General features: G+C 43.6%; 1 protein-coding gene across 2 annotated transcripts in view; it reads right to left on the bottom strand.

Moving 5' to 3' along the window:
* sema3bl (sema domain, immunoglobulin domain (Ig), short basic domain, secreted, (semaphorin) 3bl) overlaps window positions 1-23,639 on the bottom strand; it is a 54,841-nt gene that overhangs the window by 21,158 nt on the left and 10,044 nt on the right. Inside the window, exons 2-4 of one of the 2 annotated variants that reach the window (XM_079741293.1) lie at window positions 18,338-18,498; window positions 8,289-8,351; window positions 829-948 (exon numbers count right to left, since the gene is read on the bottom strand). In XM_079741293.1, the coding sequence (XP_079597419.1) occupies window positions 829-948; window positions 8,289-8,351; window positions 18,338-18,498 (344 nt within the window). The remainder of the gene's footprint in view (window positions 1-828; window positions 949-8,288; window positions 8,352-18,337; window positions 18,499-23,639) is intronic. The other variant, XM_079741294.1, reaches the window with a different exon arrangement.

The following is a 23,639-nucleotide window of genomic DNA, read 5'->3' as shown; positions in this document are numbered from 1 at the left end:
CATCCCCTGGCATGTGGACCTCAGTGCCAGGACCCATCCCTCCTATATCCTCCTGCTGAGCTGGAGCTCTTTCCGTTGGGCCTGACATGACGTCATGCTGGCCTGAGCTCTGGAGAGCCATACATTGGGAGTGAGCAACAGTGACAGCGACTCTGGTCAATGGCCCCATTCATCAACTCGGTCTGTAAAAGTCTTTAGTTCAGTTTTCTGTTTCTATTCCAGAGGCACAGCTTTGCCGCGGCGTGTATTAATGGGCCGCTGGGATGCTTCCTGGCAGTTGCTTCCTTTCCTTATAGCTGCACCTCATGGTGCAGCTATAAGGGAAGCCCCACGGTGCAGCTGAGTGGCAGTGCGGAAGGCCTCACAGCGGAGCTCAGGCAACCCTGCCGCGCAGCTGCATACTGCATCAATACAATATCCAGACTCTCCCAGCTCTTACTTGTTCTCATAGTGCACAAACATGCAATCCGCATTAAGAATGCAAAAGTAATGTTTCTTGTCATGTAATAAGGGTTCAGTTTGTGAAAGTGTGTATGTGAGACAGAGAGGGAAAGAGTGTGTTTGGAATGTGAATGTGAATGTGTGTGTGTATGTGTGTGTGTGTGTATGCGTTCATATGTGTGTCTGTTTATTGTGTTTATGTGTTCTGACGAATGTATGTCTGTATCTCTAGCTATCTGTGTGTGTGTGTGTGTGTGTGTGTGTGTGTGTGTGTGTGTGTGTGTGTGTGTGTGTGTGTGTGTATGTGTGTGTGTGTGCGCGTGTGTGTGTGTGTGTGTGTGTGTGTGTGTGTGGGGGGGGGGGGGGGGGGGGGGGGGGTCTTCTCACCTCTCCTCTGTAGCCCACCTGGATGTAGGAGCACATGGGCTGGAAGGCCCCGGTGCCACACGCCAGCAGGTGGGTGCGGTTGAACGGCTTCAGCAGACGCACAAAGTTGGCACAATCTGTCTGTGTAACACACACACACACACGCACAAACACAAGAGAAGGAGGGGTATTGGTTAATGTTGCAAAATGTTCATAAATGTGATCCCGGCTAACCCTGCTGGGTGCATGGTGATATGATGGTAAGGAGTTGATGTCTTAACAGTGCTTATTGATACCACATGTTGGTAATGCGCCCAACACACCAGTTTTATGAGATGTTATGTGATAGCACGCGCAGTCTGGAAACAGTAATACAACAAAGTGTTTTTTTTATCATCAATTCTTTGTTTTGGTTCAAGTAATATCCCACATGGTGTCTCAGGTTTGTTAAATCAATATTTCACAACATGTAAGGATCAAAATAAGGGTTTAAACAGTACTGTGAGGCATGGGCAAATGGGTCAAGACAAAAAAGATGTACGAGTGCACATGTGCTGGAAAGAAGAGAGAACGAAAGAGAGAATGAACAAAGAAAAAGGAAAGAAAGAAAGAAAGAAAGAAAGAAAGAAAGAAAGAAAGAAAGAAATAACGATCAAATGAAAGTACCAAAGAAGAAAAAGAGAAAAGAGGGAATATAATGAAATTAACAAAGAAAGACTGAAATAATCAAAAGGGGTGTCAAATGGAATACGCGTTACTCGACTACTATTGTCGTAATTATTACGTTTCTCAAAGACGACTTGGAGTAAGTGGGTGTCAGACTGTATCTGTGCTGCAGCTTTACACAGGGAAAGTAAAGAGGTACCACTTCCCTTTCCCTGTCGGCCCGACGCTGGTAAAACAGGTGTGGAAACGAGGAGGAAACAGAGACTGGTTGATTGCCAAAGTTAATGTTGACCAGGTCAAACTCATATAATTGAGACAGAGCGTGTCTGGTTTTAGTGTGTGTGGGTGTTTGCGTTTTGGGGTGTGTTTGTGCGTGTGTGTGTGTGTGTGTGTGTGCGTGCTTGCGTGCATGCGTGCATCTGTGCGTGCGTGCATGCGTGCGTGCGTGTGTGTGTGTGTGTGTAAGGGGAAGAAAAGGAGATTACATTGTCATATAGTCACATATCAAAATGTGAGCGCTGCCATTGTTTTGTTTTTTCATTTTTTTCATTTTTGTTAATGCATGTGTGTGTCTGTGTGTCTGTGTGTGTGTGTGTGTGTGTGTGTGTGTGTGTGTGTGTGTGTGTGTGTGTGTGTGTGTGCGTGTGTGTGTGTGTGGGAGTGTGTGTGTGTCTTTGCCTATGTGTGGATTCCTGCTTTGTATATGTGTGTGTGGCCTGCTGTGTATACGTGTGTGTGTGGCCTGTGTCCCTCTCAAGCATCCATTAGCCACTTAAAGGTTGTTGATCGCTTCCCATAGCATGGAGCCAGACCTACTTGATACACTTTGTCACGGGAGAAAGATAACGGTTTACACAATTCAATGACGCCCTCCCACTGCAATTAATTCTCACGTTGTACAAAACCACGTTCCCATAAAACTAAACCAAACTGCTGAAAAGGCTTTTAGCATCCGTTGAAGTCAGCTGAGTCACTTACCAAAGTAATTTGCAATGGTTTTGTTTATGAATGCAGAAATGTGATCAACCAAAAAACTAAACGTTTGCACGTCTCTAAGAGTATTCTTGCTTTACTTCACTGAGCCAAAACAGACAAGGAAAAATACTTTGGTGCATTGCTTTTGGGTGGAGCTGATGTTGACATGTCTGTGTGTTTATCTCCACCCTGAGATATGTAGCGTGTAGCGTGCTGAACTCTGTGTGGTCTTAGGGTTTGTTAGCTCTGGGTCCGGCCCAGGGACAAGGTGGAGCCCTGGTGACTGGTTGGTTTGGGGTGGACAGATTGAAGCCTTCTTTTAACAGCTAATTATTATTATTATTAGATTATCATTAAATAGACAATTGAGTGGATTATTTTGTCGATTATTTTGTTGGTATCTGGCATGCAGATTAATTGCAGATTTAAAAGATTTTTATTACAAATTGCATCGGAATTATATTTGTTGATTGCCTATTGATAGCCTCCAGTTGCATTTAGTAGCTGTACTCCACATCAAGATCTGGGCGTTGAACAAGTTTGTAGAACCTCTGCTTTGAACCAAAGAGAGTTTCCACTTCTAGACGCTGAGCTCATTGTACGAAGGGATTCAGGAATAGTATGAGAGCCTTTATGATCCTGCTGGGATTCAGTGCACCCTTCGACCTCCGGTTTTTAGACAAACAATTGTTGTATTCACAGGATCTAATCAACACGTGGTGAGGGTGCTCATGCTTGAACCAATTCAAATGTATTTTAATTTCAAATCTTTGCAAGCTCCTTATTTCCTGAGTCCTTCTAAGTCAACGTTTTGACCGTCCTAAAGGGGAACACTTCTGTTCACTGTGATTAACCATCCGTTTTTAATTACCCTATTATCCCTGGTCCGGGGGACATGCTTTAAAAGACATTGATACATTGACTTCAATACGTTAAAATGGCATCAATGCAGACTTAACACATGTGCATGGCGGCAAAACAACACTTACTACACGGTCAATACTTTACAATAGTAGGGTTGGATTAGGGTTATATTGCTACATTCACACTATTATTGATTACAAGTTGTATAGATGGATTGAATATATCATGTGATTGATAGAATGAAGTGGCAATTGACAATACAATTTGAATCAAATCAACATCTTGATCAAGAATAAAGAATAATAATAATAACAATAATAACTCTGATGCATGATAGCCGTTGAGATTGATGTCAGCTTGACTGACTGTTGTGTTGCATGCCCTGCGGAGCGGGACAATAGAGATCTGTGTTGTCTGCTGGACTGTTTAAAGGATCAAGAATTAAGTGAGAAGCTTTACACCGAAGTAGGAAAACACATTCCTGCCTCACACCCAGGGATTGTTCCGGAACGTTGTGTGGTCTTTCCGAGGTTAAACAGCAATATGGGAGGCACACACCACCAGAAACAAACCAGGGCCTCAAACCTCATTTCTTCTCTCCGCGAGTGTCTGTCCTTTAATTAGGCTTTCAGGGAGGAACCGCATGCATCCAGGGAACCCGAGAACCAGAGACCCAGTCCCCCACCGGGGAACCAGGGGCGATGTAATTACTAGCAGCAGTTTGCCTGGGTCAGCACTGTAAGTCTGAGGACCGGGGGGGTGTAGAAGGCTGCTTATCATCTCTGTAAACCGTTGGACTCAATCAATTAGGACATGTGGAGTCCTCATTTGAAACATGTTTTCATAAAGGTGTTAGGGAGGGATGGCTTGATGTCGCGGAGCTCTGGGATCGTTTTTTCGCTATGGCTCTGAGAGGCGTCGGGAAATGTGTCTTCAATCGAGTGGAGAAAGACGATACGCTCTGTCATCGCGTCCTAACGCTTGGATTAGCACCCTCACTGAAACTGAGTGATTTGACTAATCTTGGCGCGTTGCATCGCTGTTCATTTCGCTATTAAAACATGCACCTCATAACTTGGGAATGTTAAGCCAGAAATTCCTAAAATTGTACCATAACGACTAAACTCACATATGCTGTGTCCTAGTGTCCAAAAAAGAAGAAACATAAAGTCCTAGAATATCAACACAACAACTAAACTGCCAGAACATCTGCGGGGCCCTCAAAGCTACATAAAGTCATCGGTTCATTGAGGACTAAATTGAATTAGTTGTAGCGGTCAACACCACCAGAGCGTGGACTATGCTGGACCTGGCCTGACCATACCAAGGAGTGGAGGGTCAGGAATTTGGCGAGAAGCTTCCAACGTAAACAGACAGTGCTCAGTGGAGAGCCATCAAACAGCGACAGACTCACAAAGATCCAGGCCTAACACACACACACACACACACACACACACACACACACACACACACACACACACACACACACACACACACAAACAGATGTGGACACGCTATGGAGAGCGTTTCGGAGCTGGATGTCCAAAGCGTGTAAGCCCCAGTCCAAGCCTTTGGTCTCAGAGGTCGTCTTAAAGGCCTGCTGGTTACTGGATGCCAGGGAGCCCCAGAGGAAACACACAATGACCCCTGGCCAGGGATAGAAATGGGTTTAAGGCCCAAGTGGAAGGTTTACAAAACTAGCCACACTTTTATAATAATCCGCCCTCAACACTGAAGAAAACGATTGGTTGCATTAGCTCATGGTCATGCAGGAGATGATTGCATTTTTGGGGGATTTTGTGCATTTGGCTATTATGTTGATTAACCATCATGCATATGAATGGGTGAAGTGAGAGAGGGATCAGAAATAGGGAGGGGGAGAGAGAGGGGGGGAGAGAGAGAGAGAAAGATAGTGCTAGATAGAGAGAGGGGACGATCTTTTTCTCATTCGAGATTGCTTCCCTGCAAATGCAGACCACAGTGCTAGTGACAGACATGCTTTTGGCAGGTAGCATCTGTATTCTAAAGTGTAACAACTTGCATATGAATGTATTTCATGCATCAGGGTGTAGACGGTTGATTAGTGTTTAATACAAAGCCAACGTCTTCCCTCTGGTTTGAGTGGGGTGGGGTCAGGAAGCCCTCTGGTCCAGATAGTAATGATCTCTCCTTGCTGGCCAGGGACAGCAAGGAGAGATTAGCCTGTCAACGATGTTCCACTGTTTCATTTGTAATGGTAGGATTGTAAAATACTCTCTCTCTCTTTCGCTCTGTCTCTGTCTCGTTCTCTCACTCTCTCTCTCTCTCTCTCTCTCTCTCTCTCTCTCACTCTCTCTCTCTCTCTCTCGCCCTCATTCTCTCTCACTCTCTCTCTCTCTCTCTCTCTCTCTCTCTCTCTCTCTCTCTCTCTCTCTCTCTCTCTCTCTCTCTCTTATTATGTGTGTTTGTAAATGTGTTCCCGTCTCTGTCTTGGCAGCACAGAGATCAGCACAGCCAGAGGACAGAAAGCAGAAGAATCTTTTGACCAATACGTGTGATTTAACACTAAGGACTTTGGTGGAGAAATGCACTGCGATAGCTCTTTCCATCACACACAAACATGTGCACACATGCACACGTTCAAAAGCACACACACACACACACACTCACACACACACACACACACACACACAAACACAAACACAATCTGTAACTAGCCCCAAGGGCAACAGGGGAAGGAAATGCTCATAAGAATGACACAAGATACAAGCATCTCACCCGCCACTTCAAACTCTTTGAATAGATACAAACACACACGCACTCACTAAACACACACATACACACATACACACACAGACAGACACACATACACTGACACAAACGTGCACAAACTAACTAATACCATATGGGCATTAAGACATTTCTTGTCACACACACAACTTTTGTAAGAAGCTTTTTCTATATAGAATCTATTTTCCCTTTGTGTGCCTAGAGTACATACTGCGGGATCCTGTGTGTTTGTTTACAAGTTTAAAATGGTAAATATCGTATGCCATGTCAGCAAATTTAGGTGTGTGTATGTGTGTGTGGGTGTGTATTTTTGTGTGGGGGGGTGTGTGTGTACGAGCACGCATGTGTTCGTTTATGTATTGTCATAACTTGAGGACATGCGCGTGCGTGTGTGTTTTTGGCCATGTGTTTATGTGCGTATAAAGTAGTAATTGCAGTTGTTTTATGAAGTCTAGGAACCACAAAGCCACTGAGTGGCCTACTCCATCTTGGAGGGATGGTGTCTCTATACATCAAAGAGTCCTCATCACAACACAGCCCCAAGCTTTTCTTTCGTTCCTTTGTTATTTCTCCTTCATTCTTTCTTTATGGCTAATCGTTTTTTTCCCCTCATTTGCCGTATGTACTTTTTCTTTTTTCACTTACATTTTCCAAACAAGCCGTTCAAATTTCTTTCTTCATTTCGCTCCGTTGACTTGTTGTATTTTCCCGAGCCCAAATGAACATTCACTTCAGTAATGACTTTTCATCAGGAGATGTTATCTGGAGCTCCTATCATCCCCTCTTCCTCTCTGCTTCTCTGGTCGTTGAGGTGTTGTTGTTCGAATACAGGAGTTCAGGGTTGAAGGCTATTGAGAGGGATGTATTGTTTTGCTGCCAGCATCAAAGAACCAATTCAGCGAAGACCAATTAAATGTTTGATTAATTAAAATGAAAAATGCTCATAGATTCATTTTCAATTATTGCATCAAAAAGACTGCATCGGTTTCTGCATCGGTTTCGAGTTGAGACTGGGAGTTACATAAGACATCCATATTCTTCCCTTGAGTATTTCATAGCTCCTTCATCAACGTCCTCTGCCCTCATTTCATCTTCATCCTCCAACTTTCTTCCCTTGATGTATTCACTCACCCTGCTCGCTGAATTTAATAAGTTTAAGACAAAACTTTTGTTTCTTCTGTTACAAAACCTGAACTTTTTATAAACCTCCCCAAATGTATTAATCTGGAAACGCCGGCTTTGCAGATGATGTGTGGTCGTGCAAAACACATGTCTCAGAAAAAAAATCCCAACTGGGACAAGATCCAGCCCTCGGCAGGTGGCTGGTGGAGAAACAGCAAGAAGTTCAAGTTTTAATATGGATGAACAGCCTTTTCAAAACGCTGATGAAAACTCTCGTCCAGCCAGAAATGTGTTGAAACAAGACAGCCTGCTGGCCTGCTTGTATCCCCCTCCCTTCCTGGCGAGCCTCAGGCCTTCATTTCCCCTCCTCCCCCGGTCTTCATTAAGAGGCGGAGAACCTCCCGGCTACATCTGGTTCCCCTGCGACAGGGTGTGCTTCTCGCCGTGGTTTGTCTTACGGTATACAGGGGGGTGGAGAGGATGCATATAAAGGAGATCAGAGGCGACAGCACCGCAGGGCAGGAAACTTCAGTCTCGTGTTAAAAAGCGTGGCTGCGGTCTGATGAGGCTGGGGTTCTAGCGTTATCCCCAGTCTGCTGCGCGTGCTGCAGGCCAGGCGGACGCCGAAACAATCAGGCCGGCTTGTGTTTAGCGTTAGTGTTGTTTTGTCTCTCGGGTCAGGGTGACTCTTTAGGGGAGTTTTTTCCTGTAATTTTATGTCTTTTTTTTGTGGCGGGGAGATCTGCATCTTGGCCCTCGAGGATGATTACACAGAGATTCAAAAGAGATTAACCAAAGAATGTAACTGAACCTCTGGGACATCACAATCAACTGTGAAACACTGTTAGGGGAAATTTGGTCTTTCTTGATGTGCAGACAATTTTCATGCCAATGCCTTCTAAACTAGGGAAAATCACATCACCAATTGTTTTGGGGATGGAGTTGACGGGTTCAGTTTGAAAGGTTTGTTTGTTTAAAGTTCATTAAAAGATGAGTTCTTCAGAGCAATCAGTAAAAAAGAGAGCCAGGTATAATTTACGTTCAAGGCATGCGTTGAGGTAGATTGGTGAAGAAGAGCCACTTACCTGGGGTTCTTTTCCCCTCTGGATGCAGTCATCCCTGTTGCCTGGCAATGGCGGCCAGTGGATCTGAGACAGGTGATAGAGAGAGAGAGGGGGGGGGGGGGGGGGCGGGGGGAGATAACGAATGACTTTGTTACTTTGAGACAGTGTTGATGAGATTAATAAATTGGAATGCAGAAGCTTTCTATGCTATATTACCATAAAACTACTCTGCATGGATCTTGTTTATTTTTAAATTGTTTTGTGCCTAGACTTCATTAAAAAACCACCAGGTGCCAACGAGCTTGATGTAGCTGAGATGGGGACTAAATTACTTCAGAATAGTAGAACTATCTTCCATTTGATTTTGTAAGCATATGCTGTCAAGGTTCATTAGGGTTGACGTCTATACGATGCTGATATTAGCTTTGGCTATGAATACTGTTTATTTGGTATCAATTTATCTTATCCAAATGCTCCAAAAGATGACTAAAAAGTACATCAACTGACTGGATTCAACCAACTCTAGTCACTGTTCAAATTTAAACTTTAACTCTTACATACTTCTGTACATGTGTTATGGTTTTTCATCCACCCTCCCATCTATTTCATTATCTTTAAAGTGTTTATATCTTGGCCACATTGGGATGTATTGGAAGCCAGCAGAGGTGTCAAAAGTATTCACATTCAATACTCAAAAAGAAGTATAGATACTAGGCTTTAAAAATACTTCTGTAGAAGTTGAAGTATCAACTCAAGCCTTTTACTCAATTAAAAGTGTAAAGTACTGATTTCAAAACTACTTATAGTATAAAAGTAAAGGTAGTGTAAGGGAGAAAAATGCCACAGATTAGGCCACAGTTATATTAAATATTAATATTGGAAATTTTGGAATGCACCTGTTTCATCCGCATTTATGCCCATCGAAAACGAACGCATTTTAGCACAATGAAAAGAGGATACATATTTTGGCAGGTCAAGAGTAAAGTCTGACAAAATATGTATCCCCCATTAAAACTTTGGCTAGGAAAGAAGAAACGTGTAAATTCTTCTTTCAGTATGCATTACAGTGAAAGGACACATATTTTCGCTCTTTGTATTTATAATTGCGATAGGCCTACATTATTAGGCCTAACATGAAGTGTTATTAATTTTATTTATTGACAATATTTTGCAACAACATCCTCAGATTTTGCAACTGAAATGTGGATGCAGGGATAAAATACGATCAGCTGGTTTTCCGTAGACAGCTGTCAGTTTGGCCGCGGTGCAATGAATGAATAAAGATTGTAAACATGTGGGAAGAATAAAAACATTAATTTTGACAGATAGATTACTACTTTACAACCTCGTTGATAACTAACATTTTGAAACACATCAGCCTTGGATGAATTCGAAGCATAGTGTGTCCTTCCGCCTGCACTGGATGCATGCGCACTCCCGCAGCCGGGGATACAATTCTTATCGGGGGTAACTACATTGGCACAGCACAGGAATGAAAGCAAGCCAAAATGAAATAGGAGTAACAAGGCAATTTTTTTAATGTAAGAAGCAGAAAGTACAGAAAAATGCCTGAAAATTTAAGGAGTAGAAGTAATAAATCGGCTGAAAAATAATTACTCAAGTTAAGTATAGATACCCAAAATGTCTGCTTAAGTAAGGTAACAAAGTATTTGTACTTCGTTACCTCTGGAAGCCGGTCACAAGCAATGTTCGCTTCTAGGTAGAGCTGTACATAAAAACACCCTCCAAAACCCTAGGCTAACTACTGCCTCACTAGTGAGCAAGGCACTAGTAAGCGTGTTGGATGGTAGTGGTGTTGTTCCTTGATTGAGTACAAAAAAAACAACAAAATAAATCATTTTCTTTGTGGTGTATGAATAAAAATGTAAATGCTCAAAAAAAAGAAATAAGAAAAATGATATTCAATTGGAAACACATTTTGGAGTCAGCAGGCAAGTAGGTCATTTTACGAATACTATGTCTGATACATAATGAAAAAACTCGAGAACTTCTAATACTGAATGCTACATCATTGTGATCCCAATATAAAGCTAACCTTGCCTTTCGAGATCAGCCCAGGGTTTAGATATCGCTTCCTGTCTGATTTCCCGAACATGAACTCCCGGAAGATATTGGCTGCCATTCCAGATTCCCCTGAGAAAATCTCAATAGACTACCAAAAGTTTCCAGAGAAAAATAAAAATTGTAGTCTAGTCCGACAGAGGCATAAAGTCATGGATTCCACAAATCCAACCGAAAACATCTGGATCTCACAAACCTTTTATCGTGGTCAACACAGTTCTCACAGATCAAATCCAACAACAGTTGACTAGGAATTTTACCATCGATCTTTGTTTTAAGGTGAAAACAATGATTCCATCTACCTTATTTGACCAATAACATTTACGAAGATATTGTCTTCTGATGACTGATCCTGCATTGGTCTTTCTGGCTGTTTGGCTTTTGCTCAATCGAGTAATACGGTACTTCAGTGTGTTGCTGTCTAGGGTTTATCTGAGACAATAAGTCTTTGTCGAGCCGGCCGGAAGAATGACTTCCATTTGGCGGCTGAACTTCACCCAGAGGGAACAGATGGGAGGAGTTTTTTGTGTGTGTGCATGTGTTTGTGGCTATCCTATTGTCTAGCCTTTGCAATAGTATTTTTTTTTCTTTTTTCTGTGTGTGTGTGTGTGTTTCTGTTTGTGTGTGTGCGTGTGTTTGTGGCTATCCTATTGTCTAGCCTTTGCAATAGTATTTTTCTTTCTTTTTTCTGTGCGTGTGTGTGTTTCTGTTTGTGTGTGTGTCTGTGTGTGTGTGTAAGTGTGTGTGTTTGTGTGTGGTGTGTGGTGTGTGTGTGTGTGTGTGTGTGTGTGTGTGTGTTTCAGTTATGAAATGGACTAAAAAGGAAAACACACCTGCACCTTTCACATGAAGCCACATGAAGCTCTCGTATGGAAATCACAGACATCATTATTCAAACCCAAACCAAAGCCCTTGAATGTCTGGATAATGTGTTTGTTTTAAGGGAGTGATATACAGGGTACTGTGAGTGCTAAAAAGCTGTGGTATGAGATTTCAAATACAGGGTCTGTTTCAGTGCATGTTCTTTCTTTTTTTATGCTGCTTTATCTTCTTAAACCTAGGATAATAATTACCATAAGGAGAAGAGCCTACTTGAGTATGATGTCAAGGCACTGATGTTATCATGCGTGCCTCATTTTGAAGGAAAGATGCCAAACAAAAGAAGATGACAAGCAGACAGTAAAATATGAAGGCAGTTTTGTTTTAGCTCTTGCCCAAACATTCTCAGAACTTAAATGTTGATCATATTTAAACTGCAGGGCCTAAAGTTAATTTCCCGAGGAAGGCCCTGACTTCATCCTGCGTTACCTGAAACACATAATTAAAACCTTTATCTGGAGTGTTCAAAGGAATAATTTAGCAAAACATGGGGAATCAGTGAACAATCGCCCATTTGTTGCAAGCTTTGACTTAAGCCAGTTTACTCCACATCAGGGCATACCCCCAAATTACCAAAAAAAAAAAGTGAATTAAAACCCGTAGCACGCTGTTGTGGTCTCATGGTTCACTCGCATAATGTGCCGTTTGAAACAGGCCTTTCTAAAACCTGGCACCGGATCGCCCTCGGTTAGTAAATCATCAGGAGCAGCGGGGCGGGTTGGACACGGCTCAGGGGCTCTGATATTCTGCGGAAGCCGGCCCAGTCTTAAAACCCAGTCCTCGGTCCCTTGGATGCGAGTACGGTTACATGGAGTGTGATGAAAGAGATGCAGTCATCGCATATGGCCTTCTCAATGCCACATTGTTCACTGTGGCTAACTGTTTCTGATAGCGTTGAGGCCACAGTGATTCATATAGGCATGCCACGTGAGGTTTTATGGGAAGTACCCTCTATTAATAATAATTACAAGCAGTTTCAATTACAAACAGACCTGCATAGAAACTGCACTAAAAAAGTTAAACAATTCAGACGGTGTGGATTGAAAACATCTACAGTGATTATCTCAACCACTAACAACTATTAAATCCTCTTGTTTTGGAATAATTACATAAATATAACCGTACAAAATACATTATTTACTTTATCTTTATTTATCCCCAGAGCCAAATAGATGACCTTCAACCCGAGCAATATTACGCTTTAGCTCAAAAAGCCCTCTTAATTCGGGTTCGAAACCTGTAGGAACGACCCAACTGGCTGAACCAACATGGTGGTGGGTGCGGGGGGGGCGATGAAGGACAGAATCTCAGATTGGCTCCAGCGGTGTCTGTAGGCCAAGGAAAACAACGCTGAGTGATCCCAACGCTAAACGTATAGAGCACGCACAGCCCCCCATCACAATTTGTTTACGTTGCGCTACACTTTTCACCAGGGGACAAAGTCAAACATTTACATCACAATGTGGAGCATTTCCACACGCTATAGCATTATTTATTGTTCTTTTATTCCACTCGGCTAGCGGCAAATGCTCTTTCGCTACACCAGTCAGGTCCATTTGATAGACACACAGCTGGTGTGATGCTACATAAACCATAATTTGACTCCCCTCCCTCTCGCCCTGCATCCAACATACTCCAAATCGATGTTTTAGCACGGAGACACATAAGGATCTGTTTAGAAGACGACGTGTTGTGTAACTGGCTGTGAGGCACCAAGGCTTTTACACCCGATTAAAAACCCTCCACCGCGGTGGGCTGTGGCAGCAGCTGGTGGAGGGGGCGCTGTGGTTTGGACCGTCCATTGGCACGTCCATGCCATACAGGGTCTTGGAAATGCGTTTGGACCTCTCCTGTTCCCCTTCTATTAAGCGTCCTTCAGTACGCAATAGAGCGAGACACACCAGAGCCCTCAACCAATCGCACGGCGGCACAGGAGGTGTGTCTGCGGCCGTTTTGTGGCGCCAGTGTTCCCACTGGCCGGTCGACCGACGGCTTCGGCCCGCTGCCTTCGCTGGCACTGTGGGATAATACAGATAATAATAATCCTAATTCGAATAATAGCAACCGTGGCAGAAGTCGTTCGTCTCGGATATTCTTTTTAAAGTTTGTGGTGAGGAGTACAAGAATGTGATGTGTTCGTGTTTCGAGAGAGGTGGGATGGGGGGGGACAACTCTTCTCTTGTGAGAAGGGGAAACATGGGGCTGTACGTCTCTGATGGTTTCTTTGGTTCCCCCTGCGTAATGTATAGATCTGGCCCTGGGTGGGGGGACGGGCAAACCACACAAGTCTTTGACACTACTTCATGCCTCTCCGTTTCATGTTTACTGTTCGGGCAGAAAGATGAACTGGTTAGATTTTTAAAGCAGACTATTTGTGGGCCGAAGGCGAATGTAAGGAATACTATACGTGCGGGGGTATTGTTTTAACATTGAAGTCTTGAAGTGTGCGTATGTAGTGTGTCCTGATTATTGGCACGCCATGGGGTTTGCGGGTGACTGTTCAATAAATCACATAAAGTCAGGAGTCCTTTAAACTACAGATGGCTGCATGTATATCGCCTAATCTTGATGGAATAATAGAAAAGACATTACAGACCAGCTCTGTAGCTCCACAAGTTTGTAGTGTTAGTATGTGTGTGTGTGTGTGTGTGTGTGTGTGTGTGTGTGTGTGTGTGTGTGTGTGTGTGTGTGTGTTTGCATGTACGTGTGCGTGCTTATGGGTGTGACTGTGTATTGTTTGAATGTCTGTGTGTATGTCTGCATAGAGAGAGAGATAGAGACAATGATATGGTGGGTCTGTGTTTATGTGTGTGTGTGTGTGTGTGTGTGTGTGCGTGTGCGTGTGTGTGTGTGTGTGTGTGTGTTTGTGCGCACGTGTATGTTGCAGAGGTCAGGGCCTTAGCGAGTATCGTGTGCGATGAACATACGAGAGTAGCAGACTTCAGAGGGGGGTTGAGTCAGACATGGAGGGAAATGAAACAATGGATAAACATCTTGGCTCTGGTTTACTTCAGTCTCCTTCCCCAGACGTTTAACAAAGTCTCGATGCCCCATGCATGCAAAACACAAATGTAAACACACACACAAACAATTCGTCTTGCATGCCTCTACCAAGTCACATGAGCACATGCATACCTGCACGCATGCACAACTACATACAAACCCGTGTGCTCATGCCAACAAACAAACGAGTCTCACATAAGTATACAAACACATAAACACTCATAATTATTTACAACTCTTTGAATATTTTAGTACCACTTATAAACATTAACAAGATAATGACAAAAAAAACATAATAATAACATAATACGGAATAAAAAAAACATTCAAAATATAATTATACTTTTTAAATATTATTATAATTATAGTATTCTTATGATTAGAAAAAAAACAAAGGATTTAGGGCAGTATTCAGTGGAAACTGAAAAACAATAAGGGTTCAAGGATAGCTGTGTGCAGGGAGCGTGGCTAATGCTATTCTCCTCGACATGCAAAGCCGGCGTGAGTGACGTGAAGCTCGGTTTTAATTTAGTGACCGCTCCTTGCTCCACAGCACATACTTCTGCAGTCCAAACCATTCCTAACCTCAGAAAATAAATCTAAAAAAGATAAAAAAAGATCTTCCAATGTGCTCTCCTTGTCTGGTTAGGGCTTTGCAGACTTGTGGCACAAAGCCATGTGTGAGCTGTACTGCTTTATAATTGACCTCTGAGAATGCTGCTAGTGGAACGTAACGCGATACTTCACCTGTACATCGTGTACCATGGAGCCCCCTGTTCTGACCTGCTACATGGATGGACTTTGTTCCTACACGTGACTGCCAGGACCTGAACTGACTGAACCTGAACCTGAATCTTTAAATGAGGTTTGTTTTTTATAAAAAAAACAATGTGATTAGCATGTCAACTTACACTAATGCAAGCAAATTTTTGTCCCCAAATGTAACTTGCTGCTACCCTTTTCTCGCTTTGTTTCTCTCTACGTCTCTCTCTTCTCTCTCCTTCCCATCTTCTCCATTTTCTCCCCAGTCGCTCTCTCTCTCTCTCTCTCTCTCTCTCTCTCTCTCTCTCTCTCTCTCTTACTCTCTCTCCCCCCACCATCCATCAACCGCAGGATGTTTAATGACTGTGGACCCTTGTCAGCGAATTTATCCATAAAGGATCGGACTTCTTGGCACCGGCCATAATTCATCTCTCATGTCTGTCCTCATTCAGTGTTACCCCTGACCCTCTGAAGTGCAATGGATGAATTATATATATTTCATACTTCTGCGTAGATAGCAGCTACCCCACGGGTCTATAGGTCACCGGCGTAGCCAATGGCGGCCGTCGCGGTATGTTATGTGTAAAAATCGTCAAAGATCTGGCCAAAATCATAACGACACATCACAGTGAAGAACGGCTTAGAGGGCAGGATCCTCACATAATAAAGGTTAACAGATGGCACGGAATGAGCGACTTTGGGTGTCTCTATAGAAGCACCAACTCGAAGGAATAGAAGCACCCACTCAAGCACCCATCTCCTACAGAGGGTAAGCCGCCCTTAACTCCTTCAGATGGATAAGTGGAGGGGGCTGTGCTCCGGCGTCCGTCACGCCGATAGACGTGGAGTTTTGAGGCTGACGGGCACATGTGGAAACGAGAACCAACGGCCAGGTTGATTTACAAGGGGTGGTGTGGGGGCTTGTAGGAGTTGCGGTTCCTGCAGGTGTTCCAGTGCAAGGGAGGGCGTGCCACTCTCCCTGCCCTGACAACGTAGGAGACATGTGGGGCTCGTGCTTCATGCTGGATTGCCGGGGGGCTGGGCAAGACCGAGGGAACTCAATAAAGAACAGGTCCGGCACGAAGAGTCTTTAAATAGATCAAGAAGTGTACCCATTTTTTGTATATTCTAGATGAGAAAGTAAATATTATAATCGAATGGAGAAAAAAAACTTCATTATATTGATTATTATATTGATTGATTATATTGATATTGATTCTACCAATAATTTGCCAATATAATTAAAGAAAAAATCTATTAATATACAGCACATGTATCTGATTAAGTATGCTGTGTCTTTGTGTCCTTAATTTGTGTATCTATATTTCCAGTGATGACACAGTAACACCAAATCACTGTGTACTGTGTACTGTGAATTTAAGACAAGAAGAAAGCACTTTTTACAGATGTTCGGCCGGGTGAAAGAGCAGAACTAAGAGGGTTTAAGGGATCTCAAAGGGCCATCTATCACGGGCCCCTGCTGTACATTATTTACAGAACCCTTATCAGTGATCTAAGTTCCCCATGTGACGACAGATGGAGGCTATATTGGACCTCGTACATTACAGCACATGAGTGTTTGTGGGATAAAAACCTTTCTTGCAAATGGATGCATCAATTACATAAATAAGTGTTGTAGGGGAGAAATCATTAATTATCTTAAAGCCAAACATTACCAGCACACATTCATGTTTTGTTATTTCATCCATTACCACTGAATCTCCACTTCCATGGCTTATAATTGATGATGATCCCCATCATTAAACACAATCAGTCTGTGTGATGACATAAATCAGTCATCAGACTTTTTTGTGTGATTTTCAGTGATAAATACATTGTATTTCCATTTTAACCCTAGAAAATAGCTACTAGCTATTAACTGTAAGTCAACATTAAGTTACTTCAACAGACTTCACTATAAAATTATACAAATTATGGACATACTACTTGTAGAGAAGTTTGGCTGCCTACATCAGAGATAATTTGTAGGAAGTCCAAGTCGAGTCTCAAGTCTTTGAGCTCGGGTCCAAGTCAAGTCTCAAGTCTTTGAGGGGAAGTTCAAGTCAAGTCTCAAGTCTTTTGCCACAAGTCCAAGTCAAGTCTCAAGTCTCTGGCCATCTTATCTGTCCCTAACCCTGCATTGTTTAATCTTATGAATTCAAAGCTTGTCCTGTAGCTACCATCAATACAGTAGGCCAGTATCAAAATCAGTTGAAGGATAACTTTATGGGGTCTAATGCAATGCAATCTGATTACAAATACAAATATAAATCTGTTTCAATTTCATAACTGTATTTTTCAACATTTTGGCATCTCGGATACACGCACACGCGAGCGCGCGCACACACACACACACACACACACACACACACACACACACAAACACACACAGGGAGAGGCTTTTATGATTTGTATGAAATCATCTGTTTATTTCAAAAGCTGCGCCATCAACTTCAAATTATTTTAACGTGGGCTTAGGCAGATAGGCCTACATGCGCCGAAAACAGATAGCTATTTATTTATTTATTTTACTGAACGCAGCCTGCATGACGGTGAACTAGACACGTCTTTAGCATATGGAAACTAGGATAATGTATAGAACGCCGGTCATTATCGGGAAAATAAGGCTTATTTTCGATAATGACCGGCGACGTTCTATACATTATCCCGCTTATTACACGGCTACTTGCCAAAACGAAAAAAGTAACTTCACACGGTGTGTCTTTTTACAATTTATTTGTGACCAGCATTCGTAGTGTTGATCAGCAGAGAAATAGTCCGCCAAAGACGTTGACGTCGCTAAGCAACCGAGGACGCTGGGGTTGATAAGTTACTGGGCTTGCGGAGCGATACGACAGACGGCAAAAAATCCACTTTCCTTGACAGCGGTCATTATATGCTTAGAAATGATGAATTATCAAAAAATCACGACGATCGTTGCCGATCCCTAATAGAAATACATGAATGAACTTAGATTTAAAAAGCAATAATTGCATGACTTGACAAGTCTCGAAGCTCGAGTCAAGTCTGAAGTCTTTTGGGTGGCGTCGCAAGTCAAGTCTGAAGTCACCGTTTGTGCGACTCGAGTCCGAGTCTCAAACTCGAGTCCCCATCTCTGCCCTACATGCAAGATAGCCGAACCAAGATGCAAGCTACAGCCAGGTGCTGCATCAATCCCCTAGAGGCCATCTTGGTTCCATTTGGTTCCATAACACTAAGCATTACATTAACTGAATACTTCATTCCCCACTGGGCTATCGTTTGAACCAAGATGGTCGCAAGGGGAATGAGTTGAAAACCCCTCTTTGACTCAGAACTCTGTGACCTTCTAAAGAGGTTCTCACCTCTTTGGACTCGGTAGCGGCGGGGCCCAGCGTCAGAGAGTAGAGCACATCCTTCCCGCCCAGGAAGAGGCGGTCATGGTACTCGTCGAGGAAGACGGCGGTCAGCGCGAGATCTCCTTGGTGACCGCTGAAGACGGACGACCTGTTGGTGGACACCAGCTCTAGGGGAGGGGAAGAAGAGAGAGAGAGTATAGGGGGTGGGAAAGAGAGAGAGAGAGAGTTTGGGATTCGGAGAGTAAGAGAGTGATGAATTGAGAATGAGAGATTGAATTGACAGGGAATGGAGTGAGAGCACAAGAGCAATGAAAGAAAAGTGTAAGAAAATCCATGGAGAAATTGAGGGAAGAGGGGGACAAGACAACAAGGAGAGAGAGACGGAGAAAAGAAAATTTAGCATTTAATCTGCTGCATTCATGGATGCTTGTTTGCTGAAACAATGTACATGAAGTAACGTAACAGCAAAGCAAACTGGATCAAGTTGGAGATGCTTCTGAGGATAAACAGAGGGAGAGACGGTAATGATTAAAGCAACAAAAACAACCTAATACAAGACCACTAAAGGTTTAATCGTTAAATCGAGAACTACCATAAAACGTCCTGCAGCCGCCAAGCACAGAGGCCCCTGACGAAATCCCAGGGGATATGTTTTATGTCTTTTGGTTTGTTTGGTGCAGACAATTAGAGCTGCATGCGCATGTGTGTTTGTGTGTGTGTGTGTTTGTGTATTTGTGTGTGTGTGTCTGTTTGCGGTTGTGTGTGTTTGTGTGTGCGTGCACGTTTCTGTGTTTTTACTTGTGTGTGTGTTTGTGTGTGTGCGGGTGCAAGTGCATGTGTGTTTATGTTTGTATATTCTTCGGATTCCAGGGCAGTACAGGGTTCTGAGAAGCATCTCTTCTGAACTGTCTGTTCTACCTTTTATCCCACTTTTCCCAGTATGAACTCCAGTACCTTTCTGGGGGTTCTGGAGCTGGTTCTGCTGTGAGTGGTCGAAGCGTTCAGATGAGTCACGCCATGAGTGTAACGCCAGATTGAGGTGGAGCAGCACATCTGTCTTAGTCAATACTGGGCCAATAGCCAGCGCTGCTTTAAACACAGCTTTCAAGAACCAACACGGAGAAAGAGTTGGATCTAATATGATGATGACGCTTTTCAAATTATGCAAAGCAGACGTTTTTAAGATATTTTGTCTGTTGTAATCAAGTGTTTATCATCTGTTGGTGCTTCTTAGGTCTTGGTTCATGTGGGCTGTCGCCATATTACCATAAGACCTAACGATTCTGACCAACAACAGACAAGGATGTCGTACAGTCAGCTTTATTCTTACGTAGCAAAATCGCTTAATCTCGGCTGCAGTCTTCAAACACTCACATCACACGCCTTTTTGACGTTTTCTCTCTGTCTCTCCCTGTCTCTCTCCCTCTCCATTTCTCCAGGATGTAGAGAGAATGATATAATTCGGTCAGTGGTCATAGTGAAGGGACTGTTTCTCTGTTGATGCAGCCACACACTGGAAGTCCCCAGAGGGGCCCGTACATGCTGGGCTTGTTTAGTTCCAGCGGGGTCCGAGCCAGAACTGTTACTGTTCAATAAAGCGTCATGGCATATGTCGCAATGTATGAATGTGTTCGGAAAAAACTTGAGGCTGGGCTCTGCTGCCTGTTCTGTCCGCTGGGGCCCAAACCAGTGACACCCAAGCCCAGGGGACAGGGCCCAGACTCTGAAGAGGAGAGAGACAGAGGAAACACTACCTGGACCAGAGTTCAGCTGGAGGTAAAGTGTTAGTTTTCACACTTCTAAAGACTATTACAATCTCTCTCTCTCCCTCTCTCTCTCCCTCTCTCTCTCTCTCTCTCTCTCTCTCTCTCTCTCTCTCTCTCTCTCTCTCTCTCCCTCTCTTAATCACCGCCTACACAGGGTTTCTAAGAGGCTTTCTTCAGAAATGAGTCTCCTCAAAATCTTTCTATCATTCCATCCAACCACATGGATCAGTTTTCTGTATGGAACAAACACAGCTGACCGCTCTTTTCTAAATATCTATTGCAAGAGAGGACGACCATAAAAAAATCCTTATGCAAATCTATGAATATGCAAAGATGACAAACATAAAATCAACCAATCCAAAAATAAAATAAAATACCTATTCAACAATGACTTCCTTGGAGGAGGGAATATAAATGGAATATTTTACCTCAAGAAGGTTTTTAAGTTTCTCTCTCTCTAACACCTCTCTCTCTCTGTCATTCCCTGTCTCTCCCTCTATCACCACTCCACCACATTTTCCCCTGTTTCCTGACTCCATCACCACTCTAACCCTATCTCAACGCATTCATCCGTTGCACTTCTGCATCTCTCTCCCTCTCTCTCTCTCTCTCTCTCTCTCTCGCTCTCTCTCTCTCTCTCTCCCCCTCTCTCTCTGTGAGTGTGGGTATGTGGTTGGGATGGGGGCCCAGTGGAGGAACCTCTCTTGCCCTCTCTCTCTCTCTCTCTCTCTCTCCCTCTCTCCTCTCTCTCTCTCTCCCTCTCTCTCTCTTCCTCTCTCTCTCTCTCTCTCTCTCTCTCTCTCTCTCTCTCTTCCTCTCCCTCTCTCTCTCTCTCCCTCTCTCTCTCTCTCTCTCTCTCTCTCTCTCTCTCTCGCTCTCTCTCTCTGTGCCTGCATGTCTCTCTGAGGGAAGGAGCTGGGGACAGGGGGTAAGTGGTGAGAGGGCCTAGGTGCTCTCGGGGGGGGGGTGGGGGGGGGGGGGGGGGGGTTCGGAGGTCCCAGTGGGGCAGTCTCTCTCTCCAAACTCAATATTTTAAACTCCCCTGGACACACACACACACCCACACATGCACTCATGCACCCATGCACCCGATACACACGCACACACATACACACACACACAATCACCCACACACACACGACATACACACAAAGGTCATACACCCAAAAGAAATACACACATTCACACACATTTGGTAACACTTAGACACAAGCATGCACCCTTCATGTGTGTGCAAACACATAAATGCACCACATGTACATTCACACAAGATGTCAGGGGTAACACACGCATCCAGAAAGCAAAACACTGCCATGCACAAACACACACACAGAGACATGTCTTCAAGGACAGTGAAAGAGAATACCCAGTCACTCATCACACTGAGGGGGTGCAACTGAGCGACCCACAAGGGCCCCCAGTTACCAGAGACACCCAGTCCAGCACACCTACCCTACACACGTCTTTGTGTGTCTCTCTGTTTCTGTCTGTCTCTCTCTGTCTCTCTCTCTCCCTCTCTTTGTATCTACTTATTTGTATATGACTCTCTATCTATTACTCTCTCTTTCACTCTCACCCTTTATCACTTTCTGTGTGAACACATATTTTCAGGGTTGTGAGCTTTCTAAACACAATATGAATCTGAAACATATGTATTTTCTGTATTTCTATAACTGATGAGTAAAAAGACCAGTACAAAGACACTCCTTCGGTCCTTAAGTGCCCAAACAAGACATAGGCCAGGACATTGGTAATAAATCACTACGATTTACGATTTGTATTACGAGATTATAACCCCATAACTCAAGAAATCTATAAAGGAAAACTGTCAAGCATGTTCGCAAATACGTTGCTCAAGTTTGTGGTTTTGCCTCAGGTTTAACTAAACCAAAGCGTCAATAGGATTTGAACGTGTCGGTCTAAGCCTATCCCAGAAGAGTTTTATTTTGGCTGCTGAACCAATGTCCTAAGATGGGGTCAAGCGACCGCCTGATAAAAGCTGTTATAAAATACTGGGCCAGGGCCGATAAAATAGCTGGCTATTTGAGACTGGGTGTTAAGATTTACAGCTGTAGATGAGAGGGAAACACACTGGTATAATGAGAGAGAGAGGGAGATTTAGAAGTTTCTTCAAGTAGCACTCAATTATAATGAGTCAACTATAAACATTGCAAGTCGAAAAAAGCGAAATACTTAGCTGCATCTATAAAAACAGATCTACAGAAAAGCAATCAAGTTAAATGAGAAGTGTGCTGTACCGAAGCCCGTCATCAGCACAGCCCTAACGTCTTATCCTATCTCATTGTAAACAGAAAAAGGAGTTAACCTAGCAAATGTAAGTGCTTAACACTTGTTTCTATGAATATCTTTACCGTACTGACGGCGATGTATTGTTGTTTCTCTTTCTTCTGACAAATGTACGTTGCTTTGGATAAAAGTGTCTGATAAATCCCCTTAAGTCAAAATGTAAATGAAAGAAAACAACAGTGCAGGTTGAGATCCCGTACTGACAGTGCTCTATGCAGCTCTACCCACACAAGACAATTCAAGACGGACAGACCTACAGATAGATCAATCACACAAGCAATGAACCCCTGACATAACATTATCTAAGAATGGACCTTCACAAATGCGCCGATAACCTAAATGACTCTCCACCTCACAATCACAAGTTTATATCCCAGAGGCAGGAAGCGAGACATCACACACACCACCACGCCCCCCCCCCCCCCCCCCCCCCCCCCCCCCCCCACACACACACACACACACACACACACACACACACACACACACACATACAGGTTTACATTGAAGGAAAGGGATAGCGAGAGAAATAGGGCAATTCTGTTCCCAAGGTTTATTGCTCTTTGTATTAAGCGTGAGCTAAAAGCATCTTAACGTGTGTTTAACATGTTTCTGACAGCTCTGTAGTCTCTCTCAGCAGAGGACACGGATGGCCCACCGTACTTAAGCAGAGAGTGAGGGATGATTTCAGTGACACGTGTGTGTGTGTGTTAGTGTGTGTGTGTGTGTGTGTTGGGGGGGGGGGGGTTGAGGGGGAGTGTGTGAGGATGTGTAAGTGTATGTATGTGTCTAAGATAGGGGAAGAGAGTGTCTGTGTGTGTAATTGTGGGGGGGGGGGGGGTTAACACACCAGGATTTAGGCGTCAGGCTTCACCTCGGTGTTTGGACAATAAGGATAATGGACAGTAGAAAGTGTGTGTGTGCATGTGTGCGTGCGTGCGTGTGGGAGTGCAAGCGTGCACATGCGTGTGAATATCTATCTATCTATCTATCTATCTACTATGTTGGGTGGTAAGAGTTAATCAGAGGGGTGATTCAGCACATTCCTGATTTCACTCTCTCTCTCTCTCTCTCTCTCTCTCTCTCTCTTTCTCTCTCTCTCTCTCTGGCTCTCTTCCCTGTCTCTTTTCCCCTTGTGCTTCCTCTCTATCTTTACTATTTTTTTTTCTGTTGTGTTAAACCTGAACTCATAAATCAGAAGCACTTCAAACCAGCCACAAGAATGCTAACAAAAATGA

This window comes from Pollachius pollachius, assembly GCF_949987615.1.
Source record: "Pollachius pollachius genome assembly, chromosome: 8".
Lineage (NCBI taxonomy): Eukaryota > Metazoa > Chordata > Actinopteri > Gadiformes > Gadidae > Pollachius > Pollachius pollachius.
Note: the sequence above shows the minus strand (reverse complement) of the source record. Positions and strands in the feature narration are given on the sequence as shown.